At 44.7% G+C, this 23,752-nt stretch overlaps 1 protein-coding gene and 1 pseudogene across 2 annotated transcripts in view; one reads left to right on the forward strand and one right to left on the reverse strand.

The window, feature by feature from the left end:
* The window catches only part of LOC148425209 (transient receptor potential cation channel subfamily M member 1-like), a 76,802-nt gene that overhangs the window by 27,092 nt on the left and 25,958 nt on the right, over window positions 1-23,752 (forward strand). For both annotated transcript variants that reach the window (XM_088413892.1, XM_088413895.1), the window contains exons 13-14: window positions 21,092-21,142; window positions 21,207-21,347. In XM_088413892.1, the coding sequence (XP_088270018.1) occupies window positions 21,092-21,142; window positions 21,207-21,347 (192 nt within the window). The remainder of the gene's footprint in view (window positions 1-21,091; window positions 21,143-21,206; window positions 21,348-23,752) is intronic.
* Window positions 17,717-18,536, reverse strand: LOC148425211 (uncharacterized; annotated as a pseudogene).

Consider the following 23,752-nt stretch of genomic DNA (forward strand, 5'->3'; position numbering starts at 1 on the left):
GTGTCGCGCACGTTCTGCTTGTGTTTAAGTTCCAGCATTGTGTCTTGTCCTTTTTTGGGTCATTGCTAATTGTCACCTCACTGTTTAGCCTTCAACTCACTCCAGTAGTTCACCGTTTGCGAAAAGCCTCACCCTCCTGCTCCCGCTTGTCGCCAGTGAGTTTGTTCTTGTTTTTTGTTGTACTTTGTATTATTATTTTTTCCATCTCCCCCTGCCTCAGTTTGTTAATTAAACCTTCATTATTTGAGTCTCAGCCCTTTCAGTCCTGCAGTTTTCTTGGTTCCACCTTTCCCACTTCCCTTACCTCTTTACGCCGCTATGCCAAATCGTGACAGAATGGCCCAAATACCCATGGAACCAACAGGAAGCATGTAGCAGCGTACTAGGTGCTTCTGCGTTTTTCGCACACGCCCTCAGCCTGCACGCCAACCCTGTTCGAGCCCCCCTCAAACACTTCTCCATACCAGCCCTCCGCACTTCCTCCTTTCGCATCCGCTAGCACCACTCTATACCCTTCCTCCATGCTTCCCCCTTCCGCATCCACTAGCACCACTCAGTACCCTTTAACCACGCCTCCTTCTTCCATGCCCTACACCTCTGCTTCCAAGCTCCCATATCCCACTATTTTTCCACCCCACATCTTCCTTGATTCCGATTTTTCTGACCTCAAAGATTATTCACCACCCTCAATTCTGAGTCTGATTTTTCTGATTTAGAGGATTGTTCTCCGTTCGTTAAATTCCTTTCGGGGTCCGGTTCTGAATTTGTTCATCAGAGTCCTTTTTTGTTCGACAAATTGGATTTTGACAATGATTTCCTAAATGCTAGCCGTTGCTCTTCCATTTGTAAGAGCGATTCAGAGTCTGATTTAGAAGATTTTGATTTCAAGCCCACCGTTAACAGTGACCTGTTCGAAGGGGCGCGCGAGTGAAGGTCAACAGCCCTCATCCTCTAAACACCATGCACCTATCCCGGCACACCTTAATCCAGAGTCACTCTATCCCATAGCAGTCCTCACGTCACCTTGCGTTTCTTCTTCTTCACCCTGTATCAAGTCACACCCTCTCTCGTTCTGGTCAAGTCTGCCCCCTGTGTCTGTGCTTCCTGAACTCCCAGCCGGCAGGCTGATGTGACGAGTGCCCCTGTCCCTAGTCCCCAGCCAGATAAGATGGAGGTCCATGTCCCGGCTCCCCAGCCATAGTGCGTTTTCGTCCCGGTTCCCCGGCCACAGTGCGTCCCCGCCACGGCGCCACGGCAACTAAGCATCCCCGTCCCTACACCCCCGCAGCTGGACGTCTCGGACCCTCTGCCCCCATGGGTGGACTCCCCGGATCCTGCGCCCCAGTGCCGGCCTACTGTGCATCTAGCGAGAAGGTGCAGGTCTCCCATGGTCTTGGTCTGCACATGGCGCACCTCTCCACAGTCCCCCGTCCAAGCGCTTCACATGTTTACCCAGTTCCCCGCCCAGTGCTTGCTGGTGCCCTCCGATCCGGTGGCCGAGCCGCTGCTGTCATTCTCTGAGCCGCTGCAGCCGCCGTCATCTGAGTCCCACGTCCAGCCGCCGTCTTCCGAGTCCCACGTCCAGCCGCCATCTTCCGAATCCCGAATCATGCTGCAACGATTGCTCTCTGAGCTGCCAGCCACAACAATGCTGCCACCTCCCAAACTGCCCATCAGCCCTGCTTCAGGTCAGACCCATACAGTAATTCAATCAATCAATCAAAATTTTATTTGTATAGCCCTAAATCACCGAAGTCTCAAAGGGCTTCACAGATGAAAAGAGGTCATGTCGAGACTTCTTTCAAAAAAAGAAGTCATGCAGAGACATCTTTTCGACGTAAGGTACACAACAGCATCCCCTGTCAAAGCTCCCAGAAGGGGAAGGATAAACTCAAAAACCCCAATTTGGGGAAAATCTAAAACCCTCAGAAGGGACCACAGGTGGGAGGAGCCCCCTTCCAGGCCCACAAGTTGAATTGGACGCTGCATGTACCAAGACAAATAGATGCACAATACAGACAAATACAAAAGTCAAAGTCAAGTTTGTCAATTTCTTCACATGTGCTTAACATACAAAGGAATCGAAATTGCGTTTCTCACTATCCTCTGCGTTTTACATGTACAATAACAAAGTGCAGGTGCACAAGACAAAACAATCCTAAAAACTAGATTCTTATCTATAGTAATGTAAAGTGCAGTATGTTAGATCTACTTTGCCTAGTGTTGCTAAACTAATAACTAAAACTAAAAACTAAATACGAAAAACCAGGTATGGCAGGAGTACCCCAAGACAAGATATAAGTAGCAGCATATGACAAGACAATCCAACAGTACGAGACAAAGCAAGACAACTCTGACTGTGGTTGTCCCAGTTGTGTGCATTTGAGGTAGTTGTTATAGTTCTAAGTTTAATTGCTAGTGCAATAGAAGTAAAGTTATAAATAAATATGGCAGCAGCAAGTCTGTGCAAATTTTGCAAGTGCATGAGCAAAGTTTGAATTTAGGTGGGGGGCCAGCTAGGTGTTTCTTCTGGCTGGGGCTGAATGTGGGAGAGAGGAGGGGAGAGAGAGAGAGAGTTCAGCAGTTTCACGGGTGGGAATGGGGGAGAGTTCAGCAGTCTCACAGCCTGGTGGATGAAGCTGTTCCTGAGTCGGGTGGTGTGGGAGCGGAGGCTCCTGTACCTCTTTCCGGAGGGCAGGAGGCTGAACAGACTGTGTGCAGGGTGGCTTGTATCGGTGATAATCGTGACGGCTTTGCGGCTGAGGTGGGTGGTGTACAGGTCTTGCAGGGAGGGGAGTGGAGCACCAATCCTCTCAGCTGTCCTCACGATGCGTTGTAGTGCCTTCCTGTTGTAGTCAGTGCAGCTCCCGCCCCACACAGTGATGCAGCTGGTGAGGATACTTTCAATGGTTCCTCTGTAGAATGTGGTCATGATGGGTGGTGCAGCATTTGCCCGCTTCAGTTTGCGCAGGAAGTAGAGACGCCACTGTGCTTTCTTGGCCAGAGATGCAGTGTTGGTGGTCCAGGAGAGGTCATCGCTGATGTGCACCCCCAGGAATTTTGTGCTGCTCACCCTCTCCACTGCAGCGCCATCAATGGTCAGTGAGGGATGTTGCGTGTGGCCTCTCTGGAAGCTGACGACCATCTCTTTGGTCTTGCTGATGTTTAGCAGGAGGTTGTTGTCTTTGCACCATCTGGTCAGAAGCTCCACTTCTTTCCTGTAGTGGGTCTCGTCGCCGTTGCAGATGAGGCCCACTAGTGTTGTGTCTTCAGCAAATTTCACGAGATGGTTGGAGCTGTGGGTTGCTGTGCAGTTGTGTGTCAGTAGGATGAAGAGAAGGGGGCTGAGCACACAGCTTTGTGGGGCCCCCGTGCTCAGGGTGATCCTGCCTGAGATGTTGTTGCCAACACGCACCACCTGAGGCCTCTGGCTGAGGAAATCCAGCAGCCAGTTGAAGAGTGAGGTGCTGAGGCCCAGTTTGTCCAGTTTGCAGGTGAGTTGTTGGGGTATTATGGTGTTGAACGCTGAGTTGAAGTCTATGAACAGTATTTTCACATATGAGTCTTTCATGTCCAGGAGGGATGAGTACCGGGTGGAGGGCAGAACAGATTGCGTTGTATGTGGATCGCATTCCCTGAGGGCGAACTGATACGGGTCCATGCTGGGGGGCAGGATGGATTTTATGTGTGACAGGACTAGTCGTTCAGAGCACTTCATGGGTGTCAGTGCCACCGGACGATAGTCGTTGAAGCAGGATGGGGAGGATTTCTTTGGCACAGGTATGATGGTGGCAGCTTTGAAGCCTGATGGCACAATGGCTTGCCTCAGGGAGGTGTTAAAGATGTCTGTAAAAACATCTTTCAGCTCCTCTGCACAGTCTTTCAGCACCCTGCCAGGGATGTTGTCTGGATCTGCTGCTTTACGGCTGCTGATGGCGGAGAGTGTCCTCCTCACGCTGGCAGCAGACAGGCACAGAGGCTGGTCGTGCGAAGGTGGTGGTGTTTTCTGTGAGTGCGTGGTGTTCTGTTCCTCAAAGCGTGCAAAGGAACTGTTTAGATTGTTGAGCAGAGTGATGTCGCTCTCGCAGCTTTATGGTGCAGGTTTGTAGTCTGTGATTGCCTGAATGCCTTGCCATAGGCTGTGTGCATTCTTGCTGTCCTTGAAGTGAGAAGTTATCTTGTTTGTGTATTCTTGTTTGGCTTTCCTGATGCCACGGGACAGGTTGGCTCTCGTTGTTCTCAGGGCTGATTTCTCCCCAGCTTTGAAGGCCTTGTCTCTGGCCCTCAACAGCCTGTGGACGTCTCCTGTTAGCCATGGCTTCTGGTTGGCACGTTTGGTGATCCTCTTGATGTGGGTCACGTCGTCCATGCATTTGGTGATGTAGGAGGTCACCGTGTCTGTGTATTCCTCAATATCTGTGATGCCGTTGTAGGTGGCTGCTTCCTTAAGAATGTCCCAGTCTGTTGACTCAAAGCAGTCCTGTAGGGCTGAGGTCGCCTCCTGTGGCCACACCCTTACTTCTTTCAGTGCAGGTTTGATGACTTTCACTCTTGGTCTGTATGCAGGCATTAGCATAATAGTGAGGTGGTCAGAGGCACCAATGTGGGGGAGGGGGGTGGCTTTGTACGCTTCTTTGTGCTGAGTGTAAACACAGTCCAAAATATTATGTCTTCTTGTTGCAAAGTGGATTTGTTGATGAAACATCGGGAGAACAGTTTTGAGATCGGCATGGTTGAAATCCCCAGCGAGGATGATGAAGCCGTCTGGTTGTGCTGTTTGTTGTTCATTTATAGCCTGGTACAGTTCGTTCAGCGCCGCACTTCTGTTGCTGTTGCTAGTTGGGGGGATATAGGTAGCGACCAGCAGGATCGAATTTATCTCCCTCGGCAAGGAGAAGGGGTGACACTTCACGATCATGAAGTCCGCCAGAGGTGAGCAGTGTTTGTATACTACAGTGGCATCCCGGCACCACGCTTCGCGGATGTAAACACACACACCGCCACCGTGCGACTTTCCCCCTCTGCAAGAGCCCTGTCGGATCTGTATCATGTTAGCTGCTCTTGTTGTATAGCGGAGTCCGAAATGTTAGTATTTAGCCAGGTTTCAATGAAAACTAATACACAACAGTCACTCACTCTTCGATTTGCTGATCTCAGAAGTTGGATATCGTCCATTTTGTTGTCCAGTGAATGAACGTTCGCCAAAGGGATAGATGGTATGGCCGGGCAAGTTGGGTTAGGATCTAGCCTAGCTCAGATACCTCCACGCTTGCCCCGCTTCCTCGTCCTGGCGCACCGCGTCCGGCGCCTCCTTTCCGGGGGAAGGGGAGCAGGCGAGTCCGGTGAATTAGCAGGCCGGCGTAGCAGTCCCAGTTCCCTTAGCGGGTTCTCCAGTACCGTGTGTAAAACTTGGCAAATGTTGCTTCACCGGATTTGTAAGAAGACCCGTCGACTGTACACGTATTGTGGTGTAAACTGACCAGAAAAACTTTCAGACAAACACTTGTTTGACGAACAAAACAACGCATTGTCGGGAGAGCGAGTGGCTGCTGCGTCTACACGCGCCGCCATCTTGGACTACTACAGGTATGCAATATAGATTACAGAAAACATATTGTGCTTTAAAATGCAATGATGACTTGACAGCTGGCAAAGTCATTGGGCAGGAACCTTCCCACAGTCCAACCAAGTGGACCTCAGACGGTCAATCTCTTAATCCGCGATGGTCGATCAGCGCAGGGCCAAATGAAGGGTCAAGTCAATCTTCACCATCTAGCAAGCCCCCTCTCCAAGCCGGAAGAAGGGAGCAGGAAAAAAAAAAGCCGCAGACAGGCCCATTAACTAAATGCTTTTGAGTATAAATGTGTTTTTAGTCGGGATTTAAAGATTTCTACTGAGGTGGCTGCGCAAATTCCATAGATAGGGAACTTCATAGTACTGATGCGCGAATGGAAAAGGCCCGTGATCCCGCGGAGTTCTTTTTAGCCCGTGGGGTCGATAACAAACCGGCCTTTTGTGACCGAAGTTGTCAGGACGGAATATATCGTGATGCTAAGTCGACGAGATAGGAAGGAGCCAAACTGTGTGAAATTTTATAAGTAATTAACAACACCCTAAAATCACATCTCATGTGTATTGGAAGCCAATGCAGGTCAGCTAGAATCGGAGTAATATGATCGAACTGTCTTGTTCTTGTCAATAGTCCCGCTGCTGCATTTTGCACAGACTGCAGGCTTTTGACGCAAGACATGGGAACCCCAGAAAACAGAACGTTACATTAGTCTAGGCGCGACATAACAAATGCATGAATAAATATTTCAGCATCGCTAGGAGACAGAACAGGATGAATTTTAGCTATATTGCAAAGGTGAAAAAAATGCCGTTCTTGTCGTGTGATTAATATGTGTCCGAAAAGAGAGAGTTGAGTCAAATATCACTCCCGAGTTTTTTGCAAATCTACTTTGGTAAATACTACAGTTATCCAGGTTAAACGTGGTATTCTAAATCAAGTGCTGATGATGAGCAGGGCCAATAATTAACATCTGTTTAACTAGGGTTAAGAAGCAGAAAATTGAAAGACATCCATTGTTTAATCTCAGCAAGGCCGGCCTCCAGTTTACTGCACTTGCACAGATCTGTTATTTCTAAAGGAATGTATAGTTGAGTATCATCAGCAGAGAAATGAAAATTAATAGCATGTTTACGTATAATATCGCCAAGTGGAATCATGTAGATGTTAAACAGTAAGGGACCAAGTACTGACCCCTGCAGGACACCACATGAGACTAAGAAAGATTCAGAGATCGCATTGCCATACGAGACACTATGCGTCCTTCCCAGGATGTAAGATCTGAACCAAGAAAGTGCTGATCCCGAGATACCAACACATGATTTAAGACATTCTACAAGAATATGATGATCAATAGTGTCAAATGCCGGCACGAAGGTCAAGCAATAATAATAGTGATGAGATGTTGGAATCCATGGCTAAGAGAAAATCACTTGTCATTTTACAAGGGCTGTCTCAGTTGAGTGGTTGGCCCTAAAACCTGACTGAAGGAGTTAAAATCTAATGTTATCTATCATGAAATTGTTAAGCTGTTAGTTGGAATGGCAGAGAAATCTCTAAAAGAAAACTAGGAGAAGCCTAGCTGCTAAGCAGCAAAAGAGTAACTCAGACCAGCCAAGATTGACTTTTCTCCGCCCAGGCAAAGGGAAAAGCTTGGCGTACATACTCCTGTGTTGCCAATTGCATTTTCGTCCCTCAAGCGTCCCCGCCTGCTTTTTATTCATTCAGCAAAGCATTGCACATTACAAGACACAACACATGGTCACACTTTCCTGCGTCAACAGCTCTATCTAAGGACTGGGTCGAGATGAACTAGGATTGCATAGATGGATAACAATGCACACTATTCTAGACAAGAAATAAGCACATAATGATAACAACCTAATGTATGATTCCATTCACACATCCCCCCTGATTATCATTATTAAAACACATCAAACGATGTTGAAAGTTATTGTTGAGTGGGAGGAAAACTACCCAAAAACCCAGTGGGAAAATGGTAGGAACCCTTCCCAACCAAGAGCCAGTTAAAAAAGGAAAAAGCAAAAGCTGAAGCTCTTTTTGGTCCAATACATGTATATACACATAACAAACCATGGGAAATCAACATCCTACGTCTGAGACCTTTTCTGTAGGTGCTTCAGAAGTGGTTTACATAGAAGTTGAATCATTGTCAGACTCTGAGTCCGCTATTTTCAATTCAACAGCATCCATGATTTTGGTGGCACAGATCTTACACAAAAGCACACCGCAGGTTATGCAGAGACATGACAGCAAGAGAATGCAGACAATGACAGAAGCAATGGCTACATCCACACCCTTCCAATTGCCAAAGGAGTCCTGCAACCACTGCAGGAAGGGATTGAGCTCAACTCCCTCCATACTTTTGAGTCCTCAGTCTGTACTCCCTGAGCAGTGTCAGGGTCTCCGACAAGTAGCCATTAGACAAAGTGTGTAAATGCACAACGTTCACGTGATGGCAAAAGCTTGTTTGTCTGTTTTGTATAGTCATGAGTGAAGTAGCATGTAATTGTGAGGCAATGTGCATAAAAAGCGCTTCAGTGAATTTGATCAATGTGTTTACCTTGTGATTTAAACAATCAAGCAACTCTGTGTGTTTGTACACGGTAACGGGAAATAAAGCACCTATTATGGGCAAATATGAGCCCGCTGCATTTGCTTCATCAATCAATTTGTCTTTGTCAGGAATCCGCCTAGGCATGCCAATCACATCAAAATAAACCAGAGTTTGTCTGGTTTGTCTGGTGGCTTGTCAATATTGCGTTTGGACCGATGGGTGGAGTTCACAACAATGTTATCACCTGGAAATACTTAAGCAGTGGTCTGTTGAACACCTGTAACATAAACGCATGTGTCTTTCCAATGGGGGGATAATTCCGTGTATAAATTATCTCTACTGCCATACCACCAGATCATGTGAAGCAAGTGAATGCTGCAGCAGTGGGTGGATGAAATAACATGGGTTTGGTTCCAGACTTGACAACTGGGAAGTGCAGGGAGTACCGTTTGCACATGTCACTTCCTGCAATTCCCTGGGTCAAATTTAAAATGCATTCAAATGGTACTGGTTCCACAAGTCTTAAGGCTATTCTAGGTTTGATGCACACAATGCAATCCTGTTTTAACAATTAAGCAATGAAAACTAGGTGTTCCATAAACAAATTCCCATTAATGCTGCTGAATCTTTCAAATACAATCTTAGTTTTGATTGCAGAACCAGTTGAATAATACTGTATTCTTTACATACCTTTGTGAAAGATTCCTGCGCATTCGGGTGTGAGCTGGGATAAACACACATGCACATGTTCATCGCGTCAACAACACTTCGAAGATTTATTATTACCAAATTGTCTAATGCAGTTTACAAGCCAATAATCCAAAACAGAGATCTCTGGATCATTCCCGTGTCACGGTGAGAATGATGCTGGTTTGTCTTCCGGTCCCATCTTTTGTATTCGTCGGTCCACCAAAAGGGGTGGTAACGATGGCCAGGTCAGCATGTTGTTTCCAGTCCGCTGCTGTCCCATTTCGGTAGGAGGGTTCGAATGTAGCCACCTCAGTACCTTGCCGAATACTCTTGGAGATACATTGGAGGTCCCCACAGCCCGAGACCTGTGGGTGTCAGTTGACTGAAATGTGTATTCCAGGTTGAGAATGGAACAATGCACAGTGGAGCCATTTTCCTTCACTTTTAGGTGTTGTGGCGTCTGTGGCTGCAGGAGGACCCCCTGGGGGGTGACCAGACCACAATGTGCAACTGATCTTATTACAAGTCAAGAGTGAAGAAAACACTACCAATCTATATTACACTAGAATAGCTCCAGAGAAATTTAATAAAGCATCATTATGATGTATATAATTGTATCATTTATATAAATCCCTTCAATACCCACACCGGAATCTTCTTTTAGCAATGTTTCAATAGTTTCATCCTCGTAATGAATTTTAACACCTTTTGTTGATTTCTCACCTTTCCCCGCAAAGAGGTCACCATAACAAATTTTAATTGGGACATGCGGATGGGCTCCCGCCATATACCAAGCCCACAACATGAGCATGGAACAATTTGTGCTATCTGCATTAGGTAACGAACCCATTGGTTGCAGAATAAAGGTTATGAAGGGTTCATGGTCAGTTGACACTTTGACTGTTAGTTTCTTGTGCCAATTTAGTGCCCCTTGGTTTCGGTGTTGAAGGAATCTAGAAAAAAGCTTCTTGCCTTAACCTAGTTCCTAGCGTGTTCGTTTTTGTTGAAAGATCGCCCATACCACAACAGTGAAACAATTGATTTAATCCAGACAGAGTGGGAAAGTACACGAGGCCTCGGGCCAGTCCTGCCACGGGTCGGAGCAGAAAATGGCAACGTTTCACCTTCAACATTCAGTTCTTATACCCTTTTGGGGCATGTAGTCCCACTGTGGAAACCAGGTGTGTGTGTGTGTGTGTGTGTGTGTGTGTGTGTGTGTGTGTGTGTGTGTGTGTGCGTGCACGTGCTTGCGTGTATGTGGGTGTGTGCGTGCGTGGGAGGTCTGTTTGCGTGGGGATGGTGTCTTCAAAAGTCTTTGTTCTGCCGGCCATTCTTTGAAGCGGGAGGAAGTCTGAGCACCATAAACCCTGACTGATATCTTCTCTTGAAGACCACACCTAGTCTTTTGCTCCTGGTGGAATGTTGTGTCGGGGGATGCCATCTGTTCCTTTTGGAGGTGCCGACTTGTCTTTATTTCTCCTGGGCCAAGACTATATCTGCTTTATACTGACATAACGTCGTCTCAACCTTTATTAGAATAACACAGTTCCATGTACACACTATTTTATTGATACATTCAATTTGAAAAATATGAATTGCCTTCAGTGTGGATTGGCCCAATAATCACCGTCGACAGAAGTAATGTAATTTGACCAAGAAAACCATTTGCCGGTCTTCGCGTAATGGGCGCTCATAACATAAAACCAATAATCATACCATTGACTCATATCAGTGACCTCAGTGTAAAGTTCTCCCAGACTTCTCCCTGAATAGTCTGGAACTGGGGAAACTTTACTGAACCAGGTCTTTCAAGACTGCAACTGGTTTAATGGTATAGTAATAGACAGCTCTTGAGAGATAGATGTGACACTTATCACCACTCTCGCGGTGTCTGTCAGGAGCTGGGGGTTGCCCGTAATGCTAGTGGATAACAGCCGTCGGCCAGGGGTCGGCGTTGTTGGTCGTCCTGACACAAGGGCACCGCCCAGCACCAAGCAGAATGCTGCTTGGAGGAGTGCTGGCGGACAGGCCATTCTCCTGGGAGGAGTGTTTCTACCACACAAACCTCCCTCTCCCACTGTGGTCTTTCGTCGGTACACTGTCCGTGCACTTGGGGGTGCTGATCCTTACTTCAAGGGACTGGCATCGCTAGGCCCGTCAACAAGGACATGGAGCAGCTTGCACTGTGACTGGTGGATCCACCTGTTGCATCCTTCAACTTTGACCCCAGTTGGTGTTGCTGCAATCACCTGAAATGGGCTGTCCCAGCATTCACTGTCCCAACAAGGTTGTCTCAGCACTTAGAGGAACACCTGGTCTCCGATCCAGACCTGAGTATTCTGTGGAATAGAACATACTGGCAAGTCATTGTGCTTATGCACTTCCCTTGCGTCAAACAGTCTTTTCATGTGGACTGGGATAGAGCATTCATTTGGTGGCTGATCAGGCTTTAAATCCGGTAGTCTGTATGGTCTTCCATATGCTATTTCAAACAGTGATAATGTTTCCTTCAGCAGGAACAATTGTCATTCCTGTGGCTACAGTAGGAATGCAATCTGGCCACTGTCTCTTTGTCTCTTTCATTGTTTTTATGAGTTTTGCCTTGACTGTCCCATTTGTTCTTTCAAGAAGCCCTGCGGGTGGTATAAACAATGTCGTCTTAAGTCAATGTTAAACAGTTCTCCAACTTTTGTTACAGCTTCATTTACAAAATGTGATCCATTATCACTTCTAATTACTCTTGGAATACCAAATGTTGGTATGATTCAACCACACAATGCTTTGACAACTGTTTTTGCATCACAATGCGCTGTTAGGAATGATTCCACCCACTTTAAAAATACGTCGATTATGACCGAATAATATTGTTTTCCTAATGCCTGGTTTAATTCAATATAATCCACGTGTATCATATGAAATGGTTCAGATGGTTCTGGAAATTTGACTGTGTGGTCGCAGGCAACCTTGTGCATTGTTCCGCAGGCAGATGTCACAACATTTACAAATATTTTTTGAGTACAATGTGAACTCATGCGTATGGTAGTATTGCTGTATTTGGGCACTCATCCCTGCACTTGACACATGGCTTAGCTCATGTGTCAATCTTGCTGCCCATTCGAATATAGACTTTGGTAACCATGGTCTTCCATCTGCCATTTTACTTATTTCTCCAACACCTTGTTTTGCTCCTTTGTTTAGCCAATATTGTTGTTCTTGTTTGGGAGCTGACTTCTGCCTTGACTTTAAAATGGTCTGTGTGTCTTGTTCATCATGTGATGTGTTAGTGGGACCGGCAAGTGCTATAGCAACTGTGGGCACACCTATGGCTGGTTGTTTTGCTGCTTTATCTGCTAATCGATTTCCTGTTGAAATTGGGTCATTTCCTGTTAAATGAGCTTCACATGTGCAAATGGCAATTGCTTTTGGCAATTGCACAGCTTCTAATAATCGCTGGAATAATTGTCTGTGAGTTACTTCTTTTCCCGTTGTGGTTTTGAAGCCACGATTAGCCCAAAGATGGCAAAACCGTTTTGGCTTCAAACATTTCATATGCTTTGATTAATGCAGACAATTCCGCTGCTTGCACTGAACATGTCGACTAATGTTCCCTGAAACAAGATTTTTGTTGGTGTGGGCAAAAGTGTCGCTGGGTTTAGTGGTCCACATCTAACAATTACAATGTGTCCCTGTGATAATAGTAACGCGGTGCAATGTAAATTTCGTGCAGGTAACAAAAATGTCATATTTGTTTCTAACAACAAAACAGAGACTGCATGGGGAACCTTCAGTGTGAGGGGATGAAACAACACCACTTTTGCTGAAGTCTCCACTGCCAGGGCTACGGCTAATACTGCTGAACACATTCAGGTGTTGCTCTAGCAACTGCATCCAGCTGCTGCGAATAAAATGCAACCGGCCTCATTTTCCCACCGTGTTTCTGCAACAAGACTGATGTCAAAAATTCCTGCTTAGCTGTCACTGTTTGCTCAAATAGTTTGCCATAATCAGGAAATGCCAACACAGATGAGTTAATTAGTTCAAATTTCACATTCTCAAATGCATTGTCTGCCCTTTCATTCCATGTAAGATGGTCATGCATTGCCATTGGCTTCTCATGAATGATGTTCAACAGTGAACAGGTCAATTCAGAATTATTTGGAATCCATGTCCTACAATAATTACACAGCCCTAGAAATGGCATCATCTGTCTTTCTGTTTGTGGTTTTGGGGCCTTTGCTGCTACCTCATTTTGTTTATCGCCCACAATTCTGCCATTCATTGAAATGGTACGCACTAAATAAGTCACTTGCTGTTTCCACAACTGCATTTTATCTTCGCTGACTTTGTTCCTTGTGTCCCTCAAATATTGGAGCAGTGCCAAAGTGTCTGCCTTGCACTGCTGTTGTGAGGATGAAGCAACTAAAATGTCGTCCACATATGAAATAATTTGACTTTTCTGTGGGGGTGCAAATTTTGCCAAGCATCTGGAAAGCGCTTCAGTAAAAATAGAGGGCGAATCACAAAATCCCTGTGAAAACCTTGTGAACGCCAATTTTTCACCTCTGTAGGTGAATGTAAACCAATGTTTGCTGTCAGGGTGTACTGGCACACTCCAGAAAGTGTTACTGAGATCAATAACTGTGACCCAACTGGATGCCGATCACAATTGATTCAACAACGTGTAAACCAATGTTTGATGTCAGGGTGTACTGGCACACTCCAGAAAGCTTTACTGAGATCTATAACTGTGAACCAACTGGATCCCGATCACAATTGATTCACATTTTGGGCACATTTTGTGCGCATTGTCTCACGGCATTGTTCACGGCTCTCATAACATGCACTAATCTCCACTTATGAGTTTGTGCTTTTTTCACTAGAAACACTGGTGTGTTGCAGGAGGATTCTGGATACCTCCTCAAAACCCCTAATTTCAATAAATCATCTATGACTTGCTGGATGCCATCTTCGGCATCATTTTTCTATGGGTATTGTTTGATAACAGGTCTATGTTCTCGTTTCCCCTCAATGACCACTGGTGGTGTGTCCTTGAGCAGGCCAACATCCGCTGGGCCTTTACTCCACAAGTCCTCTGGGAGGTGGCTGATGGCTTCCTCCTCCTCAGATGACAGTGAGTAGACCTCCTTTTGTCAATAAAAATGGACATTGGGTGTGGTGCTTATCTTCCAATCGAATGTCTTTTGTGCCCATCCTTGGTCTGACTGTTGACAGTCAGGTTGAATAGGTGGGTTCCAATTTTGTTGTGGTACCGTTCCCGCCAAGTCATTGATTTCATTCCAGTCACTCTCTTTTGGCTTGGCTAAGGCAATGTGCGTATGTTGACCTGGTGGGAGCAACAGTCGGGCCACTTTAATCACTGTTACTATGGCAAAACACAGTTGATTCTTCCAGTAAACATGATCTATGACCAGCTCTTGAGGCCCTAGGAATGCTCGTGTATAGTCTGGGTCTGAGCCAGGTGTGGACTTATATCACACAGTCACGTGCAACATAGCGGGGACCTGTTTGTCTCTCCTAGGACCAACCTTTTTTGATGCAAATTTGGTCAAAGATTGTGCTATTTTTGTGACATTGTCATCAGGCAAATTGAGAGTCCAATAATAATGGGCTTCGTGGGTGCTGAGGCCAATGCCGGCTTTAACCTGTACCTTGTGATTTATTAACATGAAGATGCCCAATTGTGTTGCCCAAGTTGGGTGTCTTAACTGACTTAACAGTGTCTCTACCCCGCTTTCCCAAAACAGGCACATCGGCTCCAGAGTCTACAACAAAAACTGTCGGGTTTCCCTGTACCATCAGTGTCATTTCAGGTTTCACCATTAGTGATGTCTGATGTCTTAGTAAAAATTCATCAATGTTAAAAAGGTGGTTACTGTCTGCGAAGATATTTTCTTCGTCTTCACTTTCACTAGAGGACTCTGGTGGAGGGGCAACAGGCTGAAGGTTCCAGTCTGCCTCCTTCACTCTGTTTTTCTCTAGTCATTGTTCCTCATCTGAGGAGTCATCTTTTTTCAATCAGGCCGTTGGTCTGATTGGGCCTGCTGGCATTCTCTTGCGAGGTGTCCAATTTCCCCACACTTGAAGCAGCGTCCTTCACATAGCCATTGTTGTTTGTGCCGACTTAATTTAGATGGATCAAAGAACATCTTTTGCTTCACTGGCTTTCCCCTTTTTCTTTCTTTTTTCTGGTGGTCAAATTTCTCGGTAAAATAAATGTTGGTTACTTGTCTCTCTGTTTTGTTCTTTTTGCTTTCAATTCTTTCACAATTCCTTGCGTAATTCAAATCATCATCTGGTTAGCACGTGGGCCAATTGAGATTGTGTCTTTTCACATATCTGGCTGTTTCTGGCTTCATTTGGTTTATTAAGTGCTGCTTCAAGTGTGAGTTGAACAGTTCTATTTGCCCTTCTGGGATGCCTCTGTGTATCTTAAAGATGGTTTGAAGGCGATGATAAAAATCATCCACTGTTTCTTCACTCCTCTGAGTGCATGTAGTTACCTGTCTTGGGTCTTGCATGCATCTGTATGCAGCCACGCATCTTCCTATAATTTGTTCCAGTGGGCCTAATGGTACTGTCAATTCTTTATAGTGCATAATTGTACCGGCACCACTTCTTCCGGTGTGAGGGCCAACTATTGCTCTGTACTTGGAGCCCGTGGTCAATGCTATCAATTTAAGGAGTTCCCCAGCATTGAGACGGTGACTGGGTCAAATCTGTAATATCTCTACTGAAGGATTCTGGACCTTCACACGGCTTTGGGAGTGAGGCAGCTATGTCCTTCATTTCACTAAGTGTCCACATAATTTGGGTCTTCCCCAGGTTGGCTAGAGCCTAGCCCTAAATGCCTAGCTGCTAGGCATTTCCACCATTGGATATGTTTCACAATTTGTTCCGCGAAAATTTGCCACTAACGTTGTTCAATGTTCAGGTCCAGTCTCTTACTGGCCTGGTCTGATATTGTCTGGGGGTAGACATGTTACTCTGGTTAAATGGGTTGACTGGACTCCATGTGAGGGGCGATTTTTATGTACCAGGGAAGGTCGGTGTCGGCACCGTTCCCCAGAACGGGTTAGACAATGTGATGGACTATCCATTCGTCCAGAATAAGATGGTGTTTGAGTTTGAGAATATGATGGGTATCAGGTACAAACTCTCGTTTGTCGGTGTTTGTGTTCCCCCCGCATTTTGGATTTCCTGTGTTAGTTGCCGACAGGTTAGTGGCTGCGGTCAAATCATCATCTGCTTTCCTATTTTCTCAGCCACTTTCCTCACTCGTTTCTGTTTAGCTCTATCAACTAAAGCTTTGCATTTAAACCATTGTTTTCCATGTTCCTTGTTCTTTTTCTTCTCTATTTTTCAAGGACAACTTTCTCAAAACTTTCTCCAATTCATCATGGTCATCTACATCCCCTGAAAAACCATATTGTTTTTTCCATTTTTTTCACATACTTAGTACTTCCTTTGCTATCTATCTCTGCCCAACGTAATCTGCCCATTTTGCCTCCTTGGGCCGAGTTGCGACCTCAGAGGACTTCTTTTTTTTTTACTCATGATTAACTATGTTTCCTTTGTCACGGGAAAAATGCTACGTGCCTGGTGTCATGTCGGATACTGAGCCACTACCTCGAAAGGTGGATATCCCCAGGTGTTTAAAATCACGACCGTTTAACTAGTTTTAGATTTCCCTTCACTCAGGACATTCACTCCACATTCATTCCACACTCATACCTCACAGAAATGATCAGTAACTGTGCACCGGATATTAAACTTTCTCTTTTTGAGTCAGGCTGTTCCTTTAAGGTCCGATGGACCCTTCGTTTAAGGTCCGAGGACCGTTCAGACTCGTCAGAATGAACCCGTCAAGACGTTCATTTAAGGTCTGATGTAACGTATCATTTAAAGTCCAATGGACTGTTCAGACCGAACCCGTCAGATTCATCAGGCTGACCTTTACTGTTCGTTTAAGGTCCGACAGACCGTTCGTTTGAAGTCCGGTGGACCGTTCAGACTCATCAGACTGACCTTTTGTTCTTGCAATCTCTCCACTGGTTGAGTCAGTCTGGTTCGTTGGATGGTGTTTGCGATCCTCCAGTGAGTGGTGTCTGACGTCGGGCCTCGTGGAAAGGAGGGCTTCCAGAACCCAACAGATTCCGACGCTATACCGATTGGTTCAGCTGTCCTCGATCGTCCATCGAAGAGAAGGCTTCTTAACCATCCCGGCTCAAAGGACCAAGTTAGAATGTCATTAAAATCTCTAAACTTTCCTGCGTCAACAGCTCTATCTAAGGACTGGGTTGAAATGAACTAGGATTGCATAGATGGATAACATTGCACACTTCTAGACAAGACATAATAATGACAACCTAATATATGATTCCCTTCACAAGCTGTTGTGTTACAACTTTCTCAAAAATTTTGGCAATAAACGAAAGATGTAACCCTGGTCTATAATTAGAGCGATTTTCAGGATCTTGGTGAGGTTTCTTAAGTAATGGTTGAATGACGGCTGTCTTGAAAGCTTCAGGTACATTGCCAGAGGAGAGCAACAGATTGATAATAATCAAGACAGATGACCCTAAGATTGTGAATAAGTCTTTAACGAGTTTGCCTGGAAGCGAGTCAAACATGCAGGATGTCGGCTTTGTTGCATTACCCAGGTATGTAAGACACTCCAGGGATACTAAATCAAACTGGGACAGGGTTACCAGACTTTCATGAACCTGATTGACCAAACTAGCATCACCAATCACAGAACCCGAGGGGGTAAGTGTTGCTGCCTTTTTTATTTCATTGTTAGCTGAATCCGCTGAGTAAATAATTGCATGAAATCGTGTACTGAATGGAGGGAACTATGATTAAATTTGCTGCTGTTGGGTTAGCTTTGCTCCTGTATCAAATAAATATTTGGGGTTGATTTTATTAAGCCCAATCATTTTTGAAAAGTAATTTGTTTTTGCTAACCTAAGACCCTCTTTATATTTCAGCAAGCTATCGCACCAGGCCTTGCGGAAAACCTTGAGTTTAGTTGTTCATCATTAATGCTCAAGTTCTCTACATAACAATTTAAAAGTACGCGTTTCATCCGTAAACCACGAAGTGTGCCGCTTTGGACAAGTTTTGTCTTATCTGCGCGATAGAGTTTAGGGAATTTAAAAGAACTGTAGTAAAATCGTTTGTGAGCTTATCGACTAACCCAATGAAAAACAGAAAGGCAGCTGTTGCAAAAGGAAGTAGTTCAGAAAGTGCAGCTCTGGTTGATGAGTTAACAAAACCGCTCTTAAAGCCTTGGTTGTGGTCAATAAGACCACACTGAGCTAGGACTTCAAATGTTGTAAGATAATGATCAGACATAGCGTTAGTATATGGCAAAATTGTGACATTTGAGGCAGTTAGGCCACGAGTTAACACTAAATCTAAGATATTACCATTCCGGTGTGTCACTACTTTTATTATTTGTGTAAAACCAAATGCATCGATTATTGCTTGAAATGCTACAGTAAGTGGCTCCAATGGGGAGTTCATATGAATATTGAAGTCACCCATTATTCATATATTATCTGCATGAGTTATTAAATCAGCCATAAGTTCAGAGAATTCATCTAACAATTCAGAGTATGGACCGGGAGGACAGGAAATAACTACCACATAGAATGGTGGGGAGGAGCTCGATCGCATAACGAGAGCCTCAAATGTCCTGAAGGTGTGATTAGTGCTCGTGCTAAGTTTAAGACCAGATTCTGAAATTAGGGCGACACCTCCCCCTTTTTTACAAGGATGGGCAACATGTGAGCCCACAAAGTCTGGAGTTGAGGCCTCATTTAATGATAAAAAATAACTTGGTTTTAATCAGGTTTCACAGAGACCAAGCGCTTTAAGATTGTGATCTGTAATAACATCATTTACAAGAAGGGCTTTTGAGGAGAGTGTCCTAATATTTATGAAGCCGAATCTAAACTAGGAAAGTATTCCTGAACTTTTCTGAATCTTAATGTTAGTAGTACTAATACTAATAAGATTTTAATGGCAGGGGCTCGGTTTGTATTTTGAGTAATTAAAATCTTGTCGCAATATTAGTAATGTAGGAATTCGATTGTTCACGGCTAGCGTGTATTACTATTCCGCCTAGGTACTATGTCACTAGACCAACCAGTTAAGGAGGCATGGCTACTTTCCTTAATCAACATCACAAAAATCTTATCACTAGGGGATTCAGCATTAGCTATTGAAACAGTGTGTGGATTGCAGTGACCTAGACTAAATATACTATGTGTGTTGTAGCAGTCCAGCCTAGTGCCAGTTAACTCTAGACTTATTGACTCCACACCCATTCTAGCAGGCTCGCTACTCGCCTGCAACCCGACATGCTCTATGGTGAGAAGTCATGGAAGGCTCAAACAGTAATCTATGTTTCTAGAAAGAGTAATGGCGCCTTCTCAGTTAGGGTGAAGGCCATCCATCTTTAGCAGGTCGGGCCAGCCCCAGGAAGAGGGCCAATTATCTACAAACTGGAAACCTTGCTGTCTACAGAAACTAGCCATCCACCGATTAAGCGAGAATAGTCCGCTAAGCCTCTCATCATTGCCTCTCGCAGGCAGAGGGCCAGAGACAATATCTCGTGGCAGACTCATCTTTCTTGTGAGATTACAAGTCCTAGCTATGTTCTTCTTTGTCATCTCAGACTGCCTCATTCTAGTATCATTGGAGCTGACATGTATCACTGTATCAGAATAACTAGTGGTTTTTGCACTAAGTTGGTGTCTAGGCCTCTTGCGTGTCAGGTCCCTAAGACTAGCGTCAATGTCAGGTGCTCTGGCCCCAGGAATACACATTACGATGGCTGCCGTTTTAAGCTAAATGTTACGGGTGATGGAGTCCGCAATAACTAATGTGCAGAAGCCAGTAGACTGAGATGGAGTGTGCATAACAAGGGAGCTAAAACGATTATGTGTCTTAAATTATAGCGTCTGGTCCATCCCCAGCAGCCATGGACTTCAAAGCTTTGGCAACAGCCTCCTGAGCAACCCCCCCATGGCGCCGCAGCTTCCCAAGCAGCCAGTTAAGGCGCTGCAGTTGCCTCCCGGGTAGCCAGTCACGGTTCCATGGCAGCTGCTCCCAGAGTCACTGAGTCAAGGCTTCACCACTGCCCCCAGACCTGCCAGTCATAGCCCAGCTTACGCAGCTTCCCGAGCCTCCTGCCACGGCGCCGTGTGATTCGGCTCTGGGTCGTCTGGGATCTGTCCCTGGGGAAGGGGGGGGGGGGGGGGGGGGGTTCTTTTGGTTTTGTTTAGTTGTGGGTTTAAGTTTGTGTAGCTCCGGGTGTAAGTTCTCATTGTTTCCCCCGTGTCTGCCATTATTGTGATTTGCCTCACCTGTCGTCCGTGTGTTCCAGCCTCGTTCACAGTCAGTCAGTTTTCCCCCCGCCTATTGTTGCTTCCCAGGTGTCGCGCAACTCCTAATTAATTCTGCTTGTATTTAAGTTCCAGCATTTTGTCTTGTCCTTTGTTGGGTCATTGCTTATTGTCACCTCGCTGTTTAGCCTTCACCTCACTCCAGTAGTTTGCCCTTCCCAAGAAGCTTCACCCTCCTCTCCCACTTGTTCCAAGTGAGTTTGTTCTTGATTTTTGTTGTACTTTGTATTATTTATTTGTTCCATTTCCTCCTTTCTCGTTTTGTTCATTAAACCTTCATTATTTGTGTCTCAGCCCTCTCAGTTCTGCAGTTTTCTTGGTTCCACCTTTCCCACGTCCCGCACCTCCTCACGCCGCTTTGCCGAATCGTGACAACTGGCTTTGACATTCCTGTACTCAACTCTTTCAATCCCAAAGACATATGTTGACAATGATGAGAATTTCAGTTAATTATTTTTTTCCTTTTTTGATTCGTTTTTGGCAAAAGGTGGGTATATGATTTTGTACTTAAGTAATCCATTATTTTATGTGTGTGTGTCATAAAGTAATCAGTTAGCTCATTAAGTCCTTGGATTTGAGGGAATCAATTAGTGACTAAAGTTCTAGTACTTAAATACGTAATCGGTCACTATAGTACTTAATTTCTTCAAGTAATCGATGACTCTTCTTATGTCTGGACTCCAGAAAAAAAAAAAAGTTTTTGGCTTTGAATGAGTAAAGTACCATCGTTAAAACATCCAATGTTTTGGCCTGATTCACACGGAATGGTGCCAATCGCAAAGGATGAGCTAATGTGGCGCTTGATGTATTTGCCTGTCGCAGAAGCTGGGACCGGCCAACACGCTGCACTTTGTGGTCCGAGACGTCAAGAAGGTGAGTCCACGCAAAGTCATCCCCGGTTTCTCAGGCCCGCGCATGAAGGTGCTTTTGCTTCCAGGGCAACCTCCCACCAGACTACCAGATCACCTTGATCGACATCGGATTGGTCCTGGAGTTCCTGATGGGTGGGGCTTATCGCTGCAACTACACCCGCAAGAGTTTCAGGGCACTCTACAACAACTTGTATGGTCTCAAGAGGGTGAGTCATGTTTTTCGTGTCATGTTCAAACAAGAGTTTTTTTACATTTTGAGCTGTCGTTTTTGTATATACAGTAAACCGTCATTTAGCGCGGTAGATACGTTCCAGAGACAGCCACGATAGCTGAAAATCCCCGAAGTAGCGCCCCCACTTTTCACATTAAAAATAAATAAATAAATGTTTGTTTTTTTTAACATGAAAAATCTTCATGCTATACATATTATTTAAGGCAAATATTATTGCAGTACACATATTTCCTTAAATATTAAACTATTAAACTTTGTACACTGTTCTGTTGTGAACTTGGGTTGGGAGTGAGTGAGTGAGTGAGTGAGTGAGTGAGTGAGTGAGTGAGTGAGTGAGTGAGTGAGTGAGTGAGTGACAGACACACACATACACACACACACACACACACACCTAGGCTGCACTGAAGCACCTCATCCACAAAGCAGCTCAGATGAAAGATCGTCAGACTGATATGGCTCAACATCGTGGCTTTTATTTTCCTTACAACTTCACAACTGAACATGGCAACTCCAATAAATAAACCAAACCATATTTCTATTAATGCTCACGCTGTTGTCACCTGCCAATACAATGTAAACAAGCCCCCCGCTCAACGTCTGAGGACCCAGCTTAGCTGTCCAGTGACATGCCCGCTCCAACCAGAGCACACAAAGGAACTCCCCCTGCTTTCAAACGCACGGATGCAATCCACCCTCATGCACATCAACCCTGCGGCATGAAATTTACAACATAACTGTTCCCCTTTTCCTACACAGCTATGGTCATATAAGCAGCGGCCTGAATGTTGTACTAAATTCTAATCTGTACATGATTAAAGAGTATTACAATGGAGAGTTTACTCTTGAAATACCATTTTATTATAAAAGAAATCTAGGTAAGGCATTTCCAATGGTCTGGAGGAGGTCTGCTTCTCTCTCTGCCAGGACAGCGTGTGTGTGTGTGTGTGTGTGTGTGTGCGTGTGTGTGTGTGTGTGTGTGTGTGTGTGTGTGTGTGTGTGTGTGTGTGTGTGTGTGTGTGAATGTGTGCATGCGTGCTCGCCTTTTGCAATGGGTGTTCTTCATGACCAACAAGAACGTGCTGGTAGGGTGGGTGTTGGGGCAGGAGTAGATCAAAACTCTACAGGCACGTGCCATATAGCTCATGAAGCGCACCCTGGCGCTGTTGTTGTCAACACACAGGCAGGAGGCAGAGACAAGAGGAGCAAAGATAATGTTCACCAGACCGTTGCAAACCTCTTCCCTAGATTTCTTTTATAATAAAATGGTATGGCAAGTGTAAACTCTCCATTGTAATCATCTTTGATCATGTACAGATTAGACTTTAATTCTATGTCCAGGCTGCTACTAATATGACCACAGGTGCGTGAGACTTCAAAAGAATGGGCTTCTTCCGTTGGCAGTTGGCAATCCAGATTGCTAAAGCAGCTTCCATACAGATGATGGCAGCCGTCGTCTAATGTTTGCCTCGTCCTCAATGTAGGCGAATGGTGGTTATTCACTCCCAAATGGGGGGCCACAGCTGCGTAGCTTTTTTCTTCAAGAAGTATCACCTTTCCAGCAATTGTTATCATTTTTTGATGGTGTTTAGGCTGAGTGCAAGCCTTCGTGAGAGCAGCACACTTGGGAGCTGTTGCAAAAGTTCAATAGGTAATGAAAAAAAAAATCCTTGAACTCGTGAATGCTTGGAAAATTAGTTTGAAAATTCCCACTTCCATAGTTTACATGCCCTGAGATTTTTTCTCACATCTGTATTTTATAATAATATAATAAAAATATTACAGTGGGTCCCCGTGTTACGAGATTAATCCGTTCTGCGGTTGGGATCTCAAGGCGAATTCACCATATGGCGGGCAAATCAAACCTATGTTAAATACCTAATGTGTTTGGAACCCCAGGTAAAAACATCAAAATTGTACATACATATTACAAACTGGTACCGAAATAGTATAGTAAGTGTTACATATATATAATATACATGTATACAATCAGAAAACATCATAAATAAAAAATATAGAAAGAATTTATTTATACCTTTGAGTGGTGCCTGTTATGCCCATATTCCCTAAAATAAGCTCACATAATCCTTTATTTGTCCCACAATGGGGAAATTGCATTGGCAAGAGCATTGGCAAAAAAACAAGTGGCATGCCAGATAAGAAAAAGGAAAATTACATGCAGACTATGTATTTTTGTTGTGTCTAAAATAAATAATAATCAAATACATTTAATAAAGTGATTGCACTATACTGTATATACGAAATAATTACATTGCATTGAGTAAATAGATTATTCATATATAACATGTATTGCACAGTGAGGTATATCATTGCACTAGATAATAAACTATTGTACAGCATCAGTAACGGTAACTGTAACAT

This window comes from Hippichthys cyanospilos, chromosome 4, assembly GCF_059441005.1.
Source record: "Hippichthys cyanospilos isolate Australia breed blue-spotted pipefish chromosome 4, RoL_Hcya_1.0, whole genome shotgun sequence".
NCBI lineage: Eukaryota > Metazoa > Chordata > Actinopteri > Syngnathiformes > Syngnathidae > Hippichthys > Hippichthys cyanospilos.